The sequence below is a fragment of the Schistocerca americana genome, chromosome 4 (assembly GCF_021461395.2).
Source record: "Schistocerca americana isolate TAMUIC-IGC-003095 chromosome 4, iqSchAmer2.1, whole genome shotgun sequence".
Taxonomy (NCBI): Eukaryota; Metazoa; Arthropoda; class Insecta; order Orthoptera; family Acrididae; genus Schistocerca; species Schistocerca americana.
The window spans coordinates 712,003,032-712,024,437 of record NC_060122.1 but is presented as its reverse complement, the minus strand read 5'-3'; the positions used below and the strand labels follow the sequence as shown (position 1 = coordinate 712,024,437).

At 37.7% G+C, this 21,406-nt stretch overlaps 1 protein-coding gene across 1 annotated transcript in view; it reads right to left on the bottom strand.

The window, feature by feature from the left end:
* The window catches only part of LOC124613723 (longitudinals lacking protein, isoforms H/M/V-like), a gene marked incomplete at its 3' end in the record, with an annotated part of 232,414 nt that overhangs the window by 129,245 nt on the left and 81,763 nt on the right, over positions 1-21,406 (bottom strand). The window contains exons 4-5 of the mRNA XM_047142443.1: positions 20,132-20,345; positions 1,122-1,369 (exon numbers count right to left, since the gene is read on the bottom strand). Of these exons, the coding sequence (XP_046998399.1) occupies positions 1,122-1,369; positions 20,132-20,345 (462 nt within the window). The remainder of the gene's footprint in view (positions 1-1,121; positions 1,370-20,131; positions 20,346-21,406) is intronic.

Genomic DNA, 21,406 nt, shown 5'->3' with positions numbered 1-21,406 from the left:
CACATTACATTGGCAAATGAAGGGTGACAAAGATGTGGGTCGTGAAAATGAACGAAACCAGTCGTGAAACAATAAAACAACAATTTTACCAGCTGTTACCAGAATACTTAACATTATGCCTTCAACAGCTGTGGATTGTCAGAATATAGAATACTTTCTGAAGCTCATAGGTAATGAGCCCCGCATTCGTTGTAACTGATGACGATAGTGGCAGTAGTTGTGGAGAATGTATCACATGGTCATCTGGCTTTCCCCATGCTGATGGGCCTCCTGCCTGGTGCAGATACTGGAGTCATGCTTTACAGTATTCAACACCTGTCCCTCCAAGTGTAGCATCTGTACTGGGAGCACCAATCTTGCACAATTACCCATTCCCATACACAAGTCTCTCATGCACAAGCGATGAAACACTGTTGTAAACAGTGTATGGTGCAGCAGCCATCAGGAGGGATACTTTTCACAGTATAGTCTTGCTGCCATCTGTCCACTGTCACTTGCCTATTGAAATTTAGTAAAAGACCATGTCGGCTTGTTCCTGGCTGGTATATAGGTCCGTCATCTCTCAGCACTGCACTCCATGACACACCATTGACAGCAGAGTGAGTTGGCAACAAAATTGAAGTGGATGGTCCCAGTACTGATGTGTGAGCATGACACCATCATGGACAACATTACTGAGCTCTTGAGTGTGAAGCCGAAATGCCAGTGCAAACAGAAAATTCCTTCATGCCTAGCATGTCCTCATGTGAGGTTTCAATAACTGACAATTTCAGGTCTTTCCTCTCCACTTTCAAGTGTGTGTACATCCCTCTGGATGCAATTCCAGCCGTATATCCATGTGACTGAGTTTCTCCTTACCCTCTCAGGGATAGTTTCCTGTAGTTTTTCCCTATTCAGAAAAATAACCCTGTATGAGGCACAAGAAACTATCGTAGCTTTCAGAATTATTAGTTCCTTTTTGGCGAGAGATGACACAGATTGGAGAACATTAGAAAGAAAGTGAAGTTCACTCATATCCCAGGCCAAAAGAGGCCCAATTGTTGTGAAACTAGGAGCGAGAAAGATGAAGGAGGTGGCCTGTGAGTTCTCACAACTGGTATGAAGCATTAATTAAAACTTACAATGGATAATGGATCATCATCAGTGCTATCATGGGATCCATTCCGTGGCTCCGAGTCAGTGCTAGGTTCCTGCCCTCCAGTGCGTAGGGAGCTATCAGCACTGCGCCCTGTGCCACCACTATCTGCGTCTGTGCTGCCTCCTCCACTTGACTGCACCACTGGGAAGCCAGAAGTTTCAGTTTTTACAAGTGCTGGAGAAGGAACTAAAGTCACTTCACCAGTCAGGAGTTCCTCAGAGGTACCCCGTTCTGAAAAAATTTGAATGACAAGATTACTAATACTAACTTGACGTATAATCTAAATACATTAAGAAAACTGTATTCCTGATATTTTATTCAGTTTATTAGTTCTGTGATATTTTTTACCAAATTAAGCTCTCTCATTCTTTAGCTGAGTAGCACCACCAGTTTCTTTATAAAATAGAGATTTTTTAATGTCATTAATCAATCATGTTACTGGTATATGCATATCCTCACAGGTTATAAGCTTTCATACTAGAAGAGAGGAAGAAAGCCATTGATACAAACAAATTCCTATTAACCTTCAATTGTAATTCATTTTAAGCATAATAATTCCATATTCGCTATGCAGTTTTACTTAGGCAGAGGCTCAGTTTGGAATATCAGAGAAAAAAACTGGCACTTTATGTATCAGTAAAGGTGAATATTTTTTAAAAAATATACCAATATGCGAGTACAGTTGCAAAGCTTCTAAAATTAATGGAAAAGTTTGTTCCCTAATTTTCAAAACTCCACTGGCCTACTTGGCAACGCATAACAATTTTGTACACAGCCAGCTATTGATTTCACTGGATTTTCCCACCAGGATCTACATATTTATTTATTTATATCTAAAAACACAGATGATGTGACTTACCGAACGAAAGTGCTGACAGGTCGATAGACACACAAACAAACACAAACATACACACGAAATTCAAGCTTTCGCAACAAACTGTTGCCTCATCAGGAAAGAGGGAAGGAGAGGGAAAGACGAAAGGATGTGGGTTTTAAGGGAGAGGGCAAGGAGTCATTCCAATCCCGGGAGCAGAAAGACTTACCTTAGGGGGAAAAAAGGACGGGTACACACTCGCGCGCGCGCACACACACACACACACACACACACACACACACACACATCCATCCGCACATACACAGACACAAGCAGTCATTTTTTGCGTAAATGTCTGCTTGTGTCTGTGTATGTGCAGATGGATATGTGTGTGTGTGTGTGTGTGTGTGTGTGTGTGTGTGTGTGTGCGCGCGCGAGCGAGTGTATACCTGTCCTTTTTTCCCCCTAAGGTAAGTCTTTCTGCTCCCGGGATTGGAATGACTTCTTACCCTCTCCCTTAAAACCCACATCCTTTCATCTTTACCTCTCCTTCCCTCTTTCCTGATGAGGCAACAGTTTGTTGCGAAAGCTTGAATTTCGTGTGTATGTTTGTGTTTGTGTGTCTATCGACCTGCCAGCACTTTCGTTCGGTAAGTCACATCATCTGTGTTTTTAGACATATTTTTCCCACGTGGAATGTTTCCCTCTATTATATTTATTTATTTATTTTTACATGGGGAATTCCAGTTCAACATAGGTTCTAAACCATGATGTGGCATGGTATTTTCACATGTAGAGAAAAAGACTGAATGGATGTCTCAGAAATATTACATCAACCTGGTAAAAAGAAGTGATCAAAAGGATGATATCACTATAGAAGGAGGAGATCTGAATGAACAAGCAAGTCTTGACAGGCATATCAGAAGATCAATTGAATGTTTGAACTGCATCTGCTTCTACACAGGTCAAACAGCTAGAATATTCAATTTTGTACATGCCTTTACAGAGTAGCGAGTTACTTGTGTTGCTGCTATGAGATAATTTCTGCTCTATCTTGTTCTCAGTGGTGAAATATATATTAATGCCTTTATGGTAAAGGATATTGGCAATACCACACGAAATATTTTCCAGAAAATGGATTGTTTGAAAGGTCTTACCCCATGAATTTCTGTGCTGTGGATGCTTTGTTATTATTGAGTGTTTCGATGTGTGTACAATGGAGCTGCTATTGACATTTCTAATGGCTGCTTTAGTGTCTCCAACTCTTATTTAAATTTAACTTCAGATAGTGATGGTTAGACTACTATGTTAATCATGTACTTAAATGTTGGCATTTTGTGTACTTTGAGGATCATAGTGTGTTTTGTGGTGGGTTTCAGATAAACTTTAAATCGGCATTAATTACTCTGGTAAGGTCTAAGACATTTACACTGTCATCTATATATATATAGCATCTATGCCATAACAACTGTAACAAATCTCCCTAATGATGGAGGTATATAATCATCATAAATGTGTATTGGGGAAAAAATAAATGTGACTGGTTATAGTAATCAGTATTTTCAAATTAAAACTGGTACTTGTTGAAGTACTGTTGTCTATAGCTGATGTACAATGATAACAAATTTGAGACAAATATTTTATTGCGGAAAAATATTTGACAAAATTCACAGAAATACATTTATGGACGGAGGCAATTTACACAATTTTTGGTCAAGAGATCAGTTTGTCGGTTTGTGGGAGGGGACCAAACAATGAAGTCACTGGTCCCATGAGATTGGGGAAGGAAATCGGCTATGCCTTTTCAAAGGAACCATCCTGGCATATGCCTGAAGTGATTTAGGAAAATCATGGAAAAACTAAATCAGGATCATTGGACATGTGTTTGAACTTCATCCTCATGAATGTGCGTCCAGTGTGCTAACCACTATGCCACCTCATTCGGTTTATGGTCAACAGATGATGGCATTCCTGTCTCTTATAGTTTGTTATATTTCACTTCACTTCACAACATACTCATATGGAATATAACAGAAATCAACTAATACTAGTATGAAGTATCCCTCACCATGCAACGTACATATGTACATATACATTTTAAATCATAACGACACACTTCAAGCCAAAGTTATGGAAACAATTACTTGAAGCAACAGGGTGGGACAAATTTTAATTTCAATGTATTAACCCTGAGGGTACAATGGAGGAACTGTGAAAACCACGCACAGCATATTGTAATAAGCCATACAACTATAGGCTAAAAGATTACCAGTGTTTGAAAAGTAAGGGACCATCTGAATCAAGATAGCACTGGGATGACATGTAGCAAAGTTCTTCTATGACAAAATCCTGAGGACACATTCATTGAATGAGTGAAATTTCACTGGAAAAAAAAAGGGGGGGGGGGGGGATGAAAGCAGCACCTTAATAGACTACAGAACTGAAAATGAAAGGAAGAAAGCAGACAAAAGTAAGGGGAAAAACAGACAATAGACTGATAGAGCCAAATGTGTATGTCTTGACTGAACCTGAGTACAAGGCAAGTGTGTTAGCCACTAAGCCGCTTTGGCACAGCAGTTCACACAACTGCTCGAACTAGCGTGGCATGCCTCCCTTCTTGATCCAACTTCTCACTGCCGCATCAGTCTACTTTAAATTTACTCTTACAGATGAAGAGAATTGCCAATGCTCTCCCTGTTCTGCAATAGTACCCCAGCATTAAACATGAATCGCTGAGCCAAGGCGGCGTAGTGACTAACGCACCTGCCTAGAAATCAGGATACCCAGATGCATTTCCCAGCCTTTATACAAATTTTCACTCACCGTTTCAGTCTGTATACATAAAATCATATATGTATGAGACATATAAAATATCTGAAATTGTGTCATTTCATCAACGCTCACTATGTCTATTCAAAATTCAAACACTTTGCAGCTGGTCTCAGGAAGTCTGGAAGGAACTACAGCATGTAGTAAGTACGTAAGTAAATTTTAAGGTTGACAGTACCAGACATTAACTACACTGTGTAGACATATGTCACAGCAGCAGAACTGGACAAATTTTTCCTTGAATTTTATTACTCTAAATGGCCCGTCGACATAAGGGATTATATAAAGCATTGTACAAGGGTCCTCGATTTCAGTTTTTGCTTATTTTGCTCACTCGCTTTGTTAACTCACTCGATTCTGAATTGCACTAGCTTTGATCTGATATTACTTTAGCTGAGTGTTTACCTTTAGTTCTTATGTGTAGAATAAATGTTTAATCAGATTCCGGGAATAATTAGATTTATAGGAATTATATAAAAGTACTATGTTAACAGACAATACTTGCTTTTGTTTTTCCATCATAACTAACGATTAGTCACAATAATGACCAAATGTAAGTGGTATGTGTCAATTACTTTGAAAATATATTGTTAAACTAATTTTTTATTTCATTTAAAGTGCCAACCCATTTCTTACAAGATTAATAATTGTGGAATAATTAAGTAACAAAGCTTTCTTTTAGTTCACATAATTTTCATATGCCATTTCACACACAGCTATCTTTTGTCTTTAAGTCATGATAGATCCTGCAATCATTTTTATGTTACAAAGTTCGATTATAAATCAAATACTATTTTCTGAAAGGAAAGAGCATTAAATTTCATGGTCAATGTACAGATTACCAAAAGAACTGCCTCCCAAGCTAATTGTGGGTCACAGCTACTTTAAAGTTGCTACTGAAATTGTTTAATAATTTAAGAACACATTCATAATAGAATCAAAGAAACTACATTTCATGAAAAGAAGCCCCAGTTTTCTTTAACGTTGCAATCAATGTTAATTACTTCTAGTCAGAATTTAAATAAAGTTAATACTTTCATTCCTCAATTATTCTACGTAAATTTAATTCATTAATGGGAGGTGGTGATGTTAAAGGCTTGAAGCATGTTTTAATTTTGTGTCTACTGCTCTGCCACTGTCATCAACTGCCTGTTACAAGCTTAGCTGACCAATATCACTTCTAGCACTGCATGAGACCTGTCCCAAGAACAAAGGGCAGTAAATGACAATCATGATCATATAAAACTCATAATTGTATAGCATGCCTCTATTAAATACATATGTTTTGTAATTTAGTAGAAGCTACTTGTCGACAACATTTTTGATTAATGATTCTGTTTGGCACATGTCGCATCAGGAAAATGCTCAAGGGTGGAATGATAAGAGTCCAAGCAAATCCAGGAAATAGCGACTATACAAAGGACAGCACGATGAATAAATCATCAAATTTATCATGTCACTAATAATTAAACCCTATTTGTAATAACACATCCTGGTAACAATCATTTCTGCTGTAATGAGATCTAGCAACATGAGAGCCCAGGCTACAGCACTTCCTTCACCGTAAATCTTCAGATCAACGCTATCATATTACGCAGTAATACAGCGTAAAAATACCTCAAACAAAGTCCTTTCTTTGTAGGAAGCAAAATGGATAACGAAAACTGACTGTAAAAATAACAGTGCAGTTTAGTAGAAACAGAAAGACAAGACAACAAAAGCATCATTTGACTGATCCTGATTAAAGAAGTGGTAAAAACAGGAATAGATGAAATTACTAGCACAAAATAAAATCAGTAGTTGAAAAGCATGGACTTTCAACTAAAATTTTTAACTCGGATAGGTCAATAAGGCACTCATCATGTGGGGAAAATGGTGACACATGAACATAAAAGTGTAGTGCAACTCTGGTTCTGAAGCAGTGGTGTACATCTACAAAAATGTTCATCAGATGTCTTGTTTCTGTAAACAGTTTGTCAAACATCAGAACCCTGCAATTCCTTTACTGTTAGGCTTCCATACCTCAATCTTTAGAAATGGAACCCTTATAGGATCGCTTTGTTGTTTGTCTGTCTATCTACCTAACTGTTAAGAACCTTTTTTCTCAACAATGGGTAGACATATGAAGTCCAACCAAATTTATAGAACAATGGGAAATCTATGGTGGAATAATGAGTCTGGCCCTGGCAGCCTGAGATGTGTGTGTGTGTGTGTGTGGGGGGGGGGGGGGGGGGGGGGCGCATGTGTGTGGGCACGCGCGCATAACAAGTTCAAATTCATGTAAGATTTAAGGTCCTTGGAGGTGTAAAAATTTTAAGCTCATAAGTCGCTTCAATCAAAAGATGGGCCATTTATGTTCCATTGTTTGATATTTAAAATTCAATCATCAAAACCTACAGGATCCCTCCCGTTAACCCAGAATCATGACATTTGGTGAGAAGCAAGGTTTCACAGTACAAGTAAAGGAAAAAATCTGAAACTTGTTAAATTGTAAGTATATCACATAAAAATATCTTTTGCCATTTGAATGTACACTACATTTATCATCTGTCAAAAGCATAACAGACAAACATTATTGCACACAAACATATAATGTAAGTTATAGTCATGTTTTAGTAAGTAAACAAAAATGTTTTAATACATCTTCTCTCTCTTCCTACATGAACCAAAGTCCCCTGGTCATTTCTTTTTGTTTGTCTGGAACTACTGTAGAGATTTTCACTTGATAACAGACAAAAATCACTGAGATTCTCGATTCCCTGTACGGATGAATTGTATATGCATACATCATTACGTTTGTGTGGAACCCTCAGTGTATGAGTCCTACTTGCATGTGGCCTGTTTTCTAATTTACAGTATGTTTTCTCATTCTGGGTTTAGCTGATGAATAGGTTTTTGTACACAATATTTTGATGAATGAATTATTCAGTTGCTTCAGGTGCTGCAGGCAGGAGTCTTACTTCTTTTCACTGTGTGGATTCCACCCAGTTCTCAAAATATTCTAGAATCGACAAAGTGACTAGAAACTTAAAACTTAACAGTAGATCAGAAAAGGTAAAGTGTAGTTTCTACAGGGGGGTTGATAACAACAGATGTCACAGAGCTATAAGATTTGGCTCAGTTACTCCCTAGTTTCCGAAGTGTGCAAAGCATGCCGGAGTGAAAATGTTTTCCGTGCTTCTGCCGACAGCCACGATACTGTGTTGTCAAATTGGATAACATTAAACAAATCTGTTACAGAAATTTCGATTTCATCCATGAGGTTTACAAGAACAAATCCACATTTAGAAAACATGTTTATGAATGAAGTAAATAATTCAATAAATGAGTCAGGAAGAGTCAAAGATCAACAATACCCTGGATGTCTCCTTACATCTTCAGCAATGTATTATGTCAAATTTAAGACACCTACACTGCAACTGCTGATGAAGTGTTCAGCTGACAGCACAAGATTTAAATTCAGTGAAACCCACTGTGCATTCAATTGTTGCCAATGATATGAAAATTTAAAAGGTGTGAGCAAAGTTGATGTCTAAAGTTTTGTCAGACAAGCAGAAGGAATAAGACATGATAATTTGCTGTTGCCAAGTACTGAAACAAGAGCATAAGCTTGCCCAACCAATGTCAATTTGAATAAAATCCATCTAGGTGTTAAGCCATGTCATTATAATGCTGCTGCATAATACCGAGAATCATCTTATTCAAACAACTGATATATTTGCAGAGCAAACATTTTGGACAGTGTGATAATCAGGGACAAAACTTGGATTTTTAAGTATGATCCAGGGAAGAAAGGTAAGCTGTGAGCAGCAAACACTTCTCCCCAACCAAAACAACCAAAAAGGTTCACATGAGCTAATAAAGGGCACAGTAGACATGAAGGTGTGTTCCACTATGGATTATGATTGCAAAAAAAATATTGAAAGGAAAATTATACGCGGAAGAGCATAAACTTAGAGGATCAGGGCTCGTCACATATGCGGGAAGATCAGTAATATCTGGACACTTTCAATGAAGTGTCTGAACATCTGTGGAGAAATGGCAGCCCATTAAGTCATATTTTGAAGAATATTAGCTAACACCAACACTTATGGGACAAATCCTATGCTATTAACCAAAATATGCTTAATGAGTTACTTCAAGCAACGAACAGATAAGGTAGTAGACAATTACACACCTTATTAAACAGGGAACACTTTCTTCAAGTTCCTATTTGGTATTTTCGTCAAGCTCTATCAAGCACTGACATAAAATTCAGTTGGTGTTAATTACACACCTTTAAATCACAGCATGCAGCCCTACACTTATACTTTCACAAACTGTTACGCAAGTGACTTTTTCCATGTGACTACACTTACTTTGTGTTTAATGTGCAATACGTAACTACCAACTATGGGGTTGGTTACAGACAACCTATGGAAAGAAGTCTGGTTAACAATAACAGAAAGGCAACAGTTAGTTTGAGGAAAGCACACAAATAGATAAAGCTTACATGGATATAGTTTGCAACACAGTAAATCACATTACAAGTCTGGATGTTGCTGTTATGTAAACGAAACTGCTCTATAACTGTCTGTTTTGTATGCTTTTGGTACAACAGTTCATCAAACAACAGTGTTTTCCATGTTATAATTGTTCTATGAAGGCAACCTATTATCTGGAAATATATTATTCTTAATTTAAGATGCTATTCTAGAACTGAACCTAAGATGGGGGGGGGGGGGGGGGCGGGGCGGGGCGGCGGCATGTATTTCAAACCTCTGAAGCCCTGAAATTAAAATCTTAAATAATATCAAATAGGATGATTTCTGGTTATGTTATAATGAGAAATGACATAAAAAAAAGTGACAACCAGCACTTGAGAAGAACAACAAGAACGAGACAAGAAGTTTTAAAAAGGTTCTCAGCTGAAGAAAAATATAAATAAGAACATACAAGAATTTAAAACAAAAGTTTACAGCTTACTCACTGGATGTCACTTCTAGATTATTCAGTTTTAAAGCTACTGTGCATGAATACCTTGGCAAAATGCAAGCTATATTATCATCTCAACCATTCATGTCAACAAGAATGACTGATGTAACAACAAGAAAAATTGATATGTTTGGAAGAAAGCACAGTAAAACTTTTTTTCATACTCACCATTTTCATTGTGAAACCATGTTCAAGATTAAATGTGACACTTGCTGTTATATTACATTTGCATGCAAGTCTAATATTTCATTTTTGAATTTTTTAGTACTGAAATAGTAGCCTTTTCAATAAAATGATGAAAGTATTTTGTACTTGGCTTAACTGAAAGTATTTTTAATTTATTGTCTAAAACTATGACAACACAGGTTTGTTGTGCCATTCTGTCTGAAAAAATACGTCATTCAAATTATTCAATAATTTCACAGCTAATAAATCTGTAAAGTATGCTTCAGTTAATAGGTTGCATGATTCGATTAATCAAGTTTTTATAAAGAACAATGATCCAGGGAGGTATGTGAGTAAAAGAATAATAAATTAGATAGATTAAATCTACTCATCAAGTGGCAGCAGAACAAGCACATAAAGAAGCTTATACTTATGCAACCTTTCAGAGCCAGTGGCTCCTCCTCCTGGCAGAAGGGGAAGGAAGAAGGGTGCAGAACAAGGACTGGAGGGTTTAGGAAAAGGGATATGTTTCAGAAAAGTCACCCAGAACCACCGGTGTGGGGGACTTACCAGACAGAGAAGGAAAGACTGATTGTTGGGGGATTGCATCAGAGAAGATTTGAAAAGCCGAGAGCTTGAAGGTGGAAGACAGGGTAATATGCAAGACAGGGATTACTGCTAAAACATCATGTATGAGTTAATAAGAGTAAAAAGCTGAGCGCGTTGTAGGAGGGGGACATCGAAAAACAGATGGGTTAGAAAATGAAAGATGTAGAAAACTAATACGGAGTGAAGAAAGGAGTAGCTACTGTGAAGAAATGCTGAGACTCAGAAATTAACGTAAATTAAGGACAGGCAGGTGGTAAGAACCAAGGACATGTTGCAGTGCTAGTTCCCATCTGTGGAGTTCTGAGGAACTGGTGTCTAGGGGAAAATCCAGAAACACGTACTTACGTCACGACTGTCATGTTTTCTGCAACAGAATATTGTATGTTGCCAGTATATAGCCTCCACCTACACTCATACATCCTAACTGATAATTTAGTGGTACTCATGCTGATCTAAAAGGCCAAACAGTGTTTACATAACAGCTGATACATGACATGTCGTTTCACAGGTGACTCTCCCTTTGACAGTATATGTTTTGTTACTTACAGGGCTGGTGTAGGTAGAGTTAGGAGCATGCATAGGCCAAGTCTTGCAGTGAGGACTGTCACAGGGGGAGGAGCCATGGGGTAGGAAGATGGGTGCAGATGGGGAAGGCGAGGAAAAGCTGTTATGAGTGTCGTGGCAAAATCTCAAGACAGAATGAATCTCATTTCAGGGCATGATTTTAGGAAGTCATAGCCTCATCGAAGTAGATCACTAATGTGTTTCAGACCAGGATAATATTGAGTGAAAAGTAGTGTGCTCTGAAGTTGATTTTTGGGCTGGATCAGTAGTACCAGGGATTGGATGTGATGGCCCAGGAGATCTGCTTTTGAACTAGACTGGTGAGGTAATCATGACCAGTGAAGGCTGAGGTGAGAGTGGTGTATTGCTGTGGAGTCTGCATCCAAACAAATATGTCTGCCTCGAACCCAAGACTGTATGGGAGGGAACGTTTGACATGGAAAGGATTGCAAAATGTTAAGTACTGTTGTTTGTCAGTAGGTTTAAAGTGGACAGAAGTGGCCTTCAGTGAAGAAGAGATCAACATAAAGGAAAGTGGCATGGGATTTGTAGTAGGACCATATGAAATTTAATTGGGAGAAGGTATTTAAAGATTCCAGAAATTTTAACATATCAGCCTCACCATGAGTCCATATGGCAAAGATGTCATGAATTTATGTAAACCAAACCAGGGGCTGAACACTTATGGACCCCAGGAAAGCCCCCTGCAAGCAATACATGAAAAGGTTGGCACAGGAAGTAGCCGTCCTGGTTCCCATGGCTGTACCTCTGATCTGTTTGCATATCTGCCCCTCAAAGGTGAATTAGTTGTTGGTAAGTATCAAGTTGATTAAGGTGAGCAGGGGGATGTCTTAGGCTTGGAAACAGGTGTGGCTGACTGAGGAAATGTTCAGTGGCAAACAGACCATGTACATGGGAGATGTTAGTAAAGAGGGAGGTTTGGTTTAGATACATTGATGACATCTTCGCCATATGGACTCACGGTGAGGCTGATCTGTTAAAATTCCTGGAATCTCTAAATACCTTCTCCCAATTAAATTTCACATGGTCCTCTTCCGAATCCCATGCCACTTTCCTTGATGTTGATATTGTCCTCACTGAAGGTGAGCTACATACTTCTGTCCAGATTAAACCTTCTAACAAACAACAGTACTTACATCTTGACAGTTCCCATCCTTTCATGTCAAACATCCTCCCCCCCCCCCCCCCCACACACACAGCCTTGGCATTCAAGGCAAATATATTTGTTTGGATGCAGACACTTTAAGCCTAGATCAAAAGCAGATTTCCTGGGCCACCACATCCAATCCTGGTATTGCTGATCCCTCCAAAAAAACAACTTCGGAACACACCACACTTGTCACTCATTATTACCCTGGTTTGGAATGTATTTATCAGCTTCTTCGACAACACCATAACTTCTTGAAATTAGGCCCTGAAATGAGATCAGTTCTGTTTGAGATTTTGTCCACCACACCTAGAATAGCTTTTCGTCGCCATCTCAATCTCCACAATACCCTTGTGAGGACCTATGTTCTTTCTCCGCTCATCTCCCTATCCTTTGGCTCCTATCCACGTGAACATCCCCGCTGCAAGACTTGTCTTACTCTCCCTTCTACCACCACCTACACCAGCCCTATAAGTGGCAAAACACATACTATCAATGTGAAATGACACATAATATATCAGCTGTTATGTAAACACTGCTTGGCCTTTTAGATCGCCATGACTACTACCACATTATCAGTTATGATGAATGGGTATCAGCAGAGGGTGTATACTCGCAACACACAATATCCTTTTGCAGAGCATGCTCTACAGCATGACACTCGTGACCTCTGTACCTGTTTCATCACATGCACCATCTGGATTCTTCTCGTAGACACCAATTTCTCAGAACTCCGGGGTGGGAACTAATGCTACAACATGTCTTTGGTTCTCACCACTTGCCTGGCCTTAATTCACATTAATTTCTGAGTCTCAGCATTTCTACACAGTAACTACTCCTTTCTTTACTCCGTTTTAGTTTTTTACATCTTTCATTTTCTGACGTGTCTATTTTTCACTGTCCCCCTTCCACATCTGCTACATGCAACACACTTAGCTTTTCACTCTTATTAATTCCTGCACGATGTTTTAGCAATAATCTCTGTCTTGCATATTAACCTGGCTTCCACCGTTAATCTCCCAACCACATCATACTGTCAAATACTGATTATTTTTCTTGATATAACAGAATAATGAGAGTTTCTTGTAGTGATGCAGGGAATGATACTAACAGTAGTGAAGATGTGTGTGAAGAGTGATCAATTCCAACATCTAGTGCAAAAAGAAGCTTCGTTGGTCAAAATCATATTGTTCACACTATCTTTCCAATTATGCGCTTGGCCATGAAGACATTTCTAAAATAACTAATTATGAGACAATGTCAGAAAATTAGCTTCATACAGTTATGTCAGGTAGAGATTTTAGTACACTGCAAAAATGTGTATAAACAAACTGTGATACTTGATATCTATCATATTTACATCAAATGTCTGGTCCCCACTGATGTAATCCACACACAGGTTAAAGACTGGCAGGCAAAGTATACTGTTTTCTACTCTGAATCACACGATGCTATTGCCACATACAGCAAAGGAAATATTATAAGTTTTATGTGCTCTGGAAATTAGATGACCAGCACTATGTCATTCAAAGACAATTAGAGAAACATGAATGCTGAGAGGAAATGGTAAAATTTGAAAACTCCAGCTACACAAAGGACAAAAGCTACAAGAAGAAACATAGATGAGTTGTATACACCTCGATCAAAATGCTAAAGTGATTGACATTTGAGCATGGGAGAGGGCAATGTTGTCAGTTCACATCTGTCATTGTACACATAATATAGCTGCTGCAGAACAGCTGGGCATATCTGTTCTGGTTTCATTCACATATTGTCTGTTATCATGCAGCACTAGTTTTTTAGCAGGGTGGCAATAGTTTAATCACTTTCTGGTACACTTTCGCAACTTGTTTAGGACATTCTGTAACAAAAAATAAACAAGTTGCATAAGGAAACAATGCAACAATGAAAACGAATCGTAGCTTATGTTATTGGCCACAAGTGTCATCAGCATCTAACTCTGGCAACTAACACGTGAGGTAGCAGAATGATATGACAATGGTGAACAGAATAGAGGCATGAACAAACTCGGGTCTCTGGTTGGCTGTTGCTATGGCAACTGTCCTGTAAACAACTATCTGTAAATCACTTTGTTATTCTGATTCAGGTGTAGTGACTTAGGAAGACCTTCCTATGGTCTGAGACTTGATTAAACTACTGATGAAACTTCAAAACACCACATCCCACAAATATACCTTTTCGCCACACAAGGAACATTTTCAAGTGAACTATTTGAGACAAAGAACCAAAATGTTCAGTATTGGTCCAGCTTACTAATTTGCAAATTTTATCAAATTTTATTATAGTCCTTTTATAAATATGTCAAAAAATATATCAGTACCACAGAGCTCAGTGGAAGTGTTCTTTTAATATTTGCAGATATGAAAACAAAAACAAAAAGAAAATCTTCAGAATAATTGCCAACGTGTTTAAATTCATTTGGCAAAATATGCCTAGCAAAATTGCCTTTATGGTACATGTAGTGCACGAGAAAATGTTCCTTAAATTTAAAACAACACATACACAGGAGGGTCCAGGCCCCCTGAAATGCTGTCTTACGATAATGTGTGGCAGTGAGAGGGTAATGCGCAGAGCACTATTATTGATTTTGTAATGAATGAACACTGACTTTGAGCTCATATTCTGGTTATATCGCATGATGAAGATCAACGTGTAGTACCTCACCAGAATCATCGAAATGTCTTCTTTTATTTAGTGTATGAATATTACATTTTAGTTGAAAGGGGGGCTATATGCGCAGTAATATTTATGAGAAAGCATATGTCTTTAAGCATTTTTTGGTAAATGTCAACTTTGAAGGATTGTAAAAGTCAGTCCCTCATTAGGAGAAACATTTCCTTTTCACAATTTACAGATGCAACATTGTTACATTTGCAGGTGGATTTTTGTTATTTTCTGATTAATAATTTAATCACTATAATGCCAAACATAAGATGCTGAAATTGAACTTACTGTTGTAACTACTGGGCAGAGAAAGCATCGATGTAAAATTGAAACTTTTGCTGGTTACATTGCATATCATTATTAATGAATACTCCCTATGTTTGTCAGTTAAGAGTTTGTAAAGTAACTGCATAAGCAGCTGCAATATATGCGAGGCTCTGGTAGAGCACAATTGTCACATCAGTGCGCTACCACTGTTGTAATGCACGATAAGAACATATTCACCAGTGAAGAATGCGAACTTCGTAGTCGCACTTCCACACAGCATTGCCGCATTCAGTTGTTGTGAGCAGAGGGCAATAATATGTTAAACAGCAAGTGAATGCTCGATATATAACCAGCTCTCAATATGAAATGTAATGTACATTTTAACAGTAAATGAAAAATCTATTAGGTGGAATACATTTTGCAAGAAAGAATGATGAATAAAGGGCAACCTATCTTAATCACTTTCACTGCTGCTGATGCCTTGCTGCTGCTATTGCAGTCGTCTACTTGGCACGGCAGCACTACTTTTGCTATTTCAAGACAGTGGGCTCTTTGTGTGCAACTGTTGCGAAGTTTGTGTACACGACTCACTGAATTCCTCCAGACACTCTGGGGAACACTCTCCAAAGCAAAGAAACTGTAAAGTATCATTTATCTTAAAATTCTTGTCCTCCTTTCCTACCGTGTTCCTGTCAAATATCCAAGTAAACTCAATGGTGCCAAATTTTCAGTGTGCCATTGGCAATCACGGATGTTTAATTTTCTTGACCATTGAGCACAATACATATTCCAAAACTATTCTTGTGAGCTGAAGAGCAGTCATCCATGTTCCAGTAGGACAGCTTTAGTAAATTCCTCTTATGATGTGGCATTACACGGAAGCTCTGCATTACTACTTTCCATTCATTCAATGATGGAATCCTTTGTGGTACTGGATTTGTCATCATATGATATGGAGCTTAATTTAAAACAACTTCAGATCTTGTTTGGTAATTTTTCAAAACACAATCCAACATTTTGGTCAAATCCATCTTCATTCCCAATGTGGCACATCATAATCCTTTTTCTGCAACTCAAGAACTGGAAAGTGTTTTGAATTCCTCCTTTGCAGTCAATTCCACTCTTTCACACTTCCTCTGTGATTATCATATATGTCTTTTTATACATAAGGTATCTTTGTTCCTGCCATCCTAATTTTCTGGGATGATTTACACCACACCAACTCCCATCAGTGTAATAAATAGTCCATCCAGTGTTTCACACGTATCTTATTTCCCCTGCTACTCTGTTATTTTCCATCAGCAAAGGTATTTTGTTGAACCTCTTGTACCTGAAGACCAATTTTAGATTAGCATGTTAAAGGGTTGTCTCACTCATTTCATGAAAACCTTCCACTTCAGTTTTCAACTTTTTCAATACAGTAGCTAACGTTGTAAATTATTTCTCCACATAGAAGTTGCGGGTTTTCCTTCTTATGACTCCTTCTGTAAACTTTCCAATGCAAACTTCTGTTGCCTGCCAGAACTCCTTTTTGATGATATAGGACACGCAGTTTCCCCATATTATCTCTAAATTCACTTCGTCTACCTTTTTTATGGCAGTATTTTTTATGACAGTATACACGTGACATGTGATGCGTTACGACAGTGAAAGGAACCTGTGACCACTGGAGACAGTACCACAGGTTCCTCTAGAAACTCTTAACACAAAACAAACACACACACACACACACACACACACACACACACACACACACACACACACACACACAGACACGTAAATCATCTTATGGTGGTTTAAACCTTTGAAACACGTTATGGAGACAAATAACGTGACTGGCAATAACAAACTTGCTGTTTCATTTAATGTCAATAACAGTTACGGTAAAGCTTAACCTAAAGTGTTCACATTTAAAGTCATCTACTTTCATCGCATTTGATGCCATGAACTTTCACTAACACCACGACATTCACAAGTTCTCCACACTGGCAGTGACATGGAACTGCCCATACCTTGTTCTTTTTATGTTTCTATGTAAGTATGCACACAGATCACCATAAACTTTCCACAACTATGTAAAAGATGCATGTTTTCACACGAGTGCAAGGCAACTAATTATGTTAAAATGATTGTCTCACACAAGTACACAACAACGAATGGGAGCAAGATTGTTCCCCTTCTGATGAAAAGCCCCAATGTAAACACTGCAACAATGAACAAAGAATTGAACATACTGTTCTGAGGACTGGCAACATAACACAAGCAAGCGTGCAGTGCATAAAGACGAATCGGCAAATAAATTAAAGATGTGATACTAGCATTTTATGTACATTTATAGGCATAAAAATATAACAGCTGTGAAAGGCAACAACAGAGCTTGCATTTACACTTTGTGTTTTGTAGCAGCCCTTTTTCTGTTTTCACTTTTTCGTCTAATAGGTGAAAGTTTGATTTTATTTTTTACACATTGACTGTCATTGAAGGGTTTTACTTTTATTTAATATTGTCCCGGCTAAGTATCAATTTGATTACTTTTAAAACCCTATGTTAAACATGGGTCACTACACGTATTGTCTTCCCAACTCTGAGAGAAAAAATCTTTAGTAGCTTTACTACAAATGTTTACAGACGACAATACTTTAACCTTTCGTTTAATTGTTTTAGTTACGAATCGCTAGTTTGTTCTTGGCATAGATCACATAACCTTAGCGTTTATCAACCTAAGTTAAATTAATGTTCAAGACTTGTATTATGTTTCAAATTAACAATGTCAGTTTATTGACAAGAATTATTAATAAATAGGTTCACTCATACAATCTCACTCAAAGAAGTTCTTTAATTAGATGTCGAAGTAGGATTCCCACTAGCATCAGAGATGTTAGATAATATCCTGTCACTTTCAGTAAATAAGTTATTTCTATTTAATATCCGCAAACTGTCATTAACTATGATCACTAGTCGCGTAAAGTTAAAGTTTCCTACTATCACAATTCAAAGTCCGAATGCAGTTAAAATTCTCAATTCAGTAAAGTGTTTAAATATTCACACAAATTGACATTATAGCCAGAGAGATTACTATTCACCTTCCTGTTTATCTAGTAAGTCCCATAGTGCTCAGAGCCATTTGAACCTGTTTATCTAATCTGATAAATGTCCAAATTAAAGTCTTGACTTGACAATCCTTAAAAACAATCTCGTCCGTCACGGTCTATTCTTGATCCCCGTTTAATTAAGTCCCAATTGTTGTTCTCTAAAGCTGTATGTCCTAAATAACTTCCGAACTAGAACAGACTAGAGACTGGAGTATCGTAATTACAACGTATGGCTATTTATACTTTAATAAACACTATCTTTGGTGTCTCAGACCTATGTTCTATGACTATAACATTGATTTTCTTACGTATTGGAATAACTAATATTTTAATACTTTCTACTGTTTTCCCCCCTTCCCATGTTTCTAAAATTTATAGTTAAATTTTCCTTTTCTTTTCTTTTGCTTTCTATACTAGATATTTCCCTGTATTTGTTTTTTATTTATTTTTCATAATTACTACTTGTGGAGGGACTTGGGTCATTTTGTGAATTGATATTTTAAGGACATGGGAGCTAATTTGGGAGCTATTTTTGTTTTTTCAACACCGAGAGGCGCTGTAGGTGTTACAGTTAGCTCATATGCATCACCATTTGGCAAACTGTGGTACTTTACATCAACCATTATCACGACAAAATGGCAAATGGAAAGTGATGAAATTTCCCCTGTGAGTGGAGAATGATTGTATCTTTAAACTACACACAGGAAATTGTTCTCTCCTAATTACGGTTTGATTTCTATGAGTCCTTAAAGTTGACACTCGCCAAAAATGCATGAAAAAGCATGCCGTCTCTTAAATATTACTGCATATATTGTCCCCTTTTCAACTAAAGTGTCATATTCATACACAAAACAAAAGTAAACATTTTTATGAGTCCAGCAAGATACGACACATTGATGTTCATCATGTGATGTAATCAGAATATGAGCTCAGTCAGATGTCAGTCATTATGAAATGAATAGTAGACATAAACACTGGAGGTCCCAGGCTAAGCCCCGTAAAGGGGAAGGAACTTTTCTTCCTTTTGATCCCTCCAGGACAGTGTCAGATCCACATAGCCTGCTGTCACGTATGTATTAAGGATCTTTCCTGCGGCGAAGACACCCCCCCCCCCCCCTCCCCTCCTAGTGCGACAGCAAAGAAACACTTTACTCTACCTGCAGCTAGACCAATAGCCCAGTCAAGAGCCTGCACCACGAATGTTCCCTGTTTAGCCTGCACTGCAAATTTTCCCTGTTTTTATCATAAATGCAGTGTTCACTGTGTATATCATCCATATTGGACATGACCATTTTGATTCTTAACTTCCTCAAACCAATTTAAAATTCACATACCTAATAAATTCCTTACAGTTACATTACTATATTAGCACGTATACAAAGGAGTGTCGATTTACAGTTGAGAATTCATGGAGAGATGACAAGGCCAAAGACAGTGTAGCCAACATTTATAAAAATTGATTAGCTGCCATGAAAAATTATGAAGACTAAAGGATCTGCAATTAAAATTGTGTTTGGTTAAAAATAAATGCCTGGTTGCAACACTGTATTGGTGATAGCATTGCATTCTTACAACACTGGGCTTACCATCAAATTTCACAAAAGGGGAAAAGAAGGTTGGTTGGAGTTTAACATCCCATACTTCAGAAAAAAGTTGAAATGCAATTTTTTTTTAAACAGAAAAAAACTATAGTTAATCAATGTCATAATACAAAATACACCAACAGGAAGTGGGCCCACAGTAAGGTGCAAACAGTGTTTTTCAGGAGAAGTACTGCAATTTCAACTTTTACGGTACACTTTCCATAGCTGCAAGGATTGAATTACCTGTGGAGCCAGACCCTGAACCTGTAGACGACTTTCGCAGCCTTTTCCGCTTGGCTGCAATTGATAAAGGTGATGGGCTGCGGCGACTTGCACTGTCCCAGGCAGAATCTCCGGGTGCCAACAACTCTGCACGGTCAGATGAGCCACTTGCCTGCTTGGTCAAGCCTGGATCCGAGTTCTCTGCCAAGCCTTTGACTTTCAATAGTTCTGCAGTCTGTTTAATCAAGAATATCATTATTAATTACTGTTCCTTTGGGCTTGAGGGCAGAAGCAGAAAATAGCCAAAGATCACGAATATCATTATTAACTACTGTTCCTTTGGGCTTGAGGGCAGAAGCAGAAAATAGCCAAAGAAGAAACAGTGTGTTAAACAGATGTGGAAAATCACTTTGTAACAGACAAAAGATTCCTTGAAAAGTAACAGAAACAAGTGTTTTTTTTTTTTTTTCTAAAATATATTGTGGACACACTTTATGATGTTCAATACATACATTTCTTGAGGGATAATAAAAGTTATTCATCCTAATGCGTTTCAAATACCAGTTCACATAAAATCTGTTTTTTTTTTTTTTTTTCTGGTGGGGATTTGTAAAAGACATTATTTATAAAGACGTTCCAACTACACCTGTAAGGAATACCACTCAATCCATGATGAGAAGATTGCAGCACTGCATTGATACCAATGGTCATCACTTCGAACACCTTCTGTAAACAGACTTTCATGCCACCTTTTTGACGTTCGTTCACCTTCAAAGACCTTACTGTTACACATCATTGGCTTCGTCTCGATAGCTGCTATCAGAAAATTAGTACCAAACTAAAGCATCCCATAAAAAAAAAAAAATGTTGGCCTTCATATCTCTGGCGCGACCCCACCTAGCAACAAAAGACCAATGTCATATTATGGCCCCATAACTTCCCACTGAATCGCAAAGTTGAAGTTTATACTGATGTTTCGTATCATAAAGGTCTCTTAAGTGCGTAATTTTCAGATTTTTATCTGGTCACCAAACAAAGATACTGCAGATCAAAGAATGAAAAAATCATTTTGAAAATACTTTTTTTTTTAACTGTAAGCTTCTCACCATTGATACTGAATAAAAAGCAACTACACTGTGTAGTATAACAGCACAAGAAATATTAAGGCGCAGAAATTACTCCTCCTTTGGAAAAACACTGCTCAAAAATTGAGTTTTGTTTTTCAATTTGTGGCCAATAACTTTTGAGTCATTAAAAATATATTAAGGAATACATTCATCTAGGTGATCATGGTTT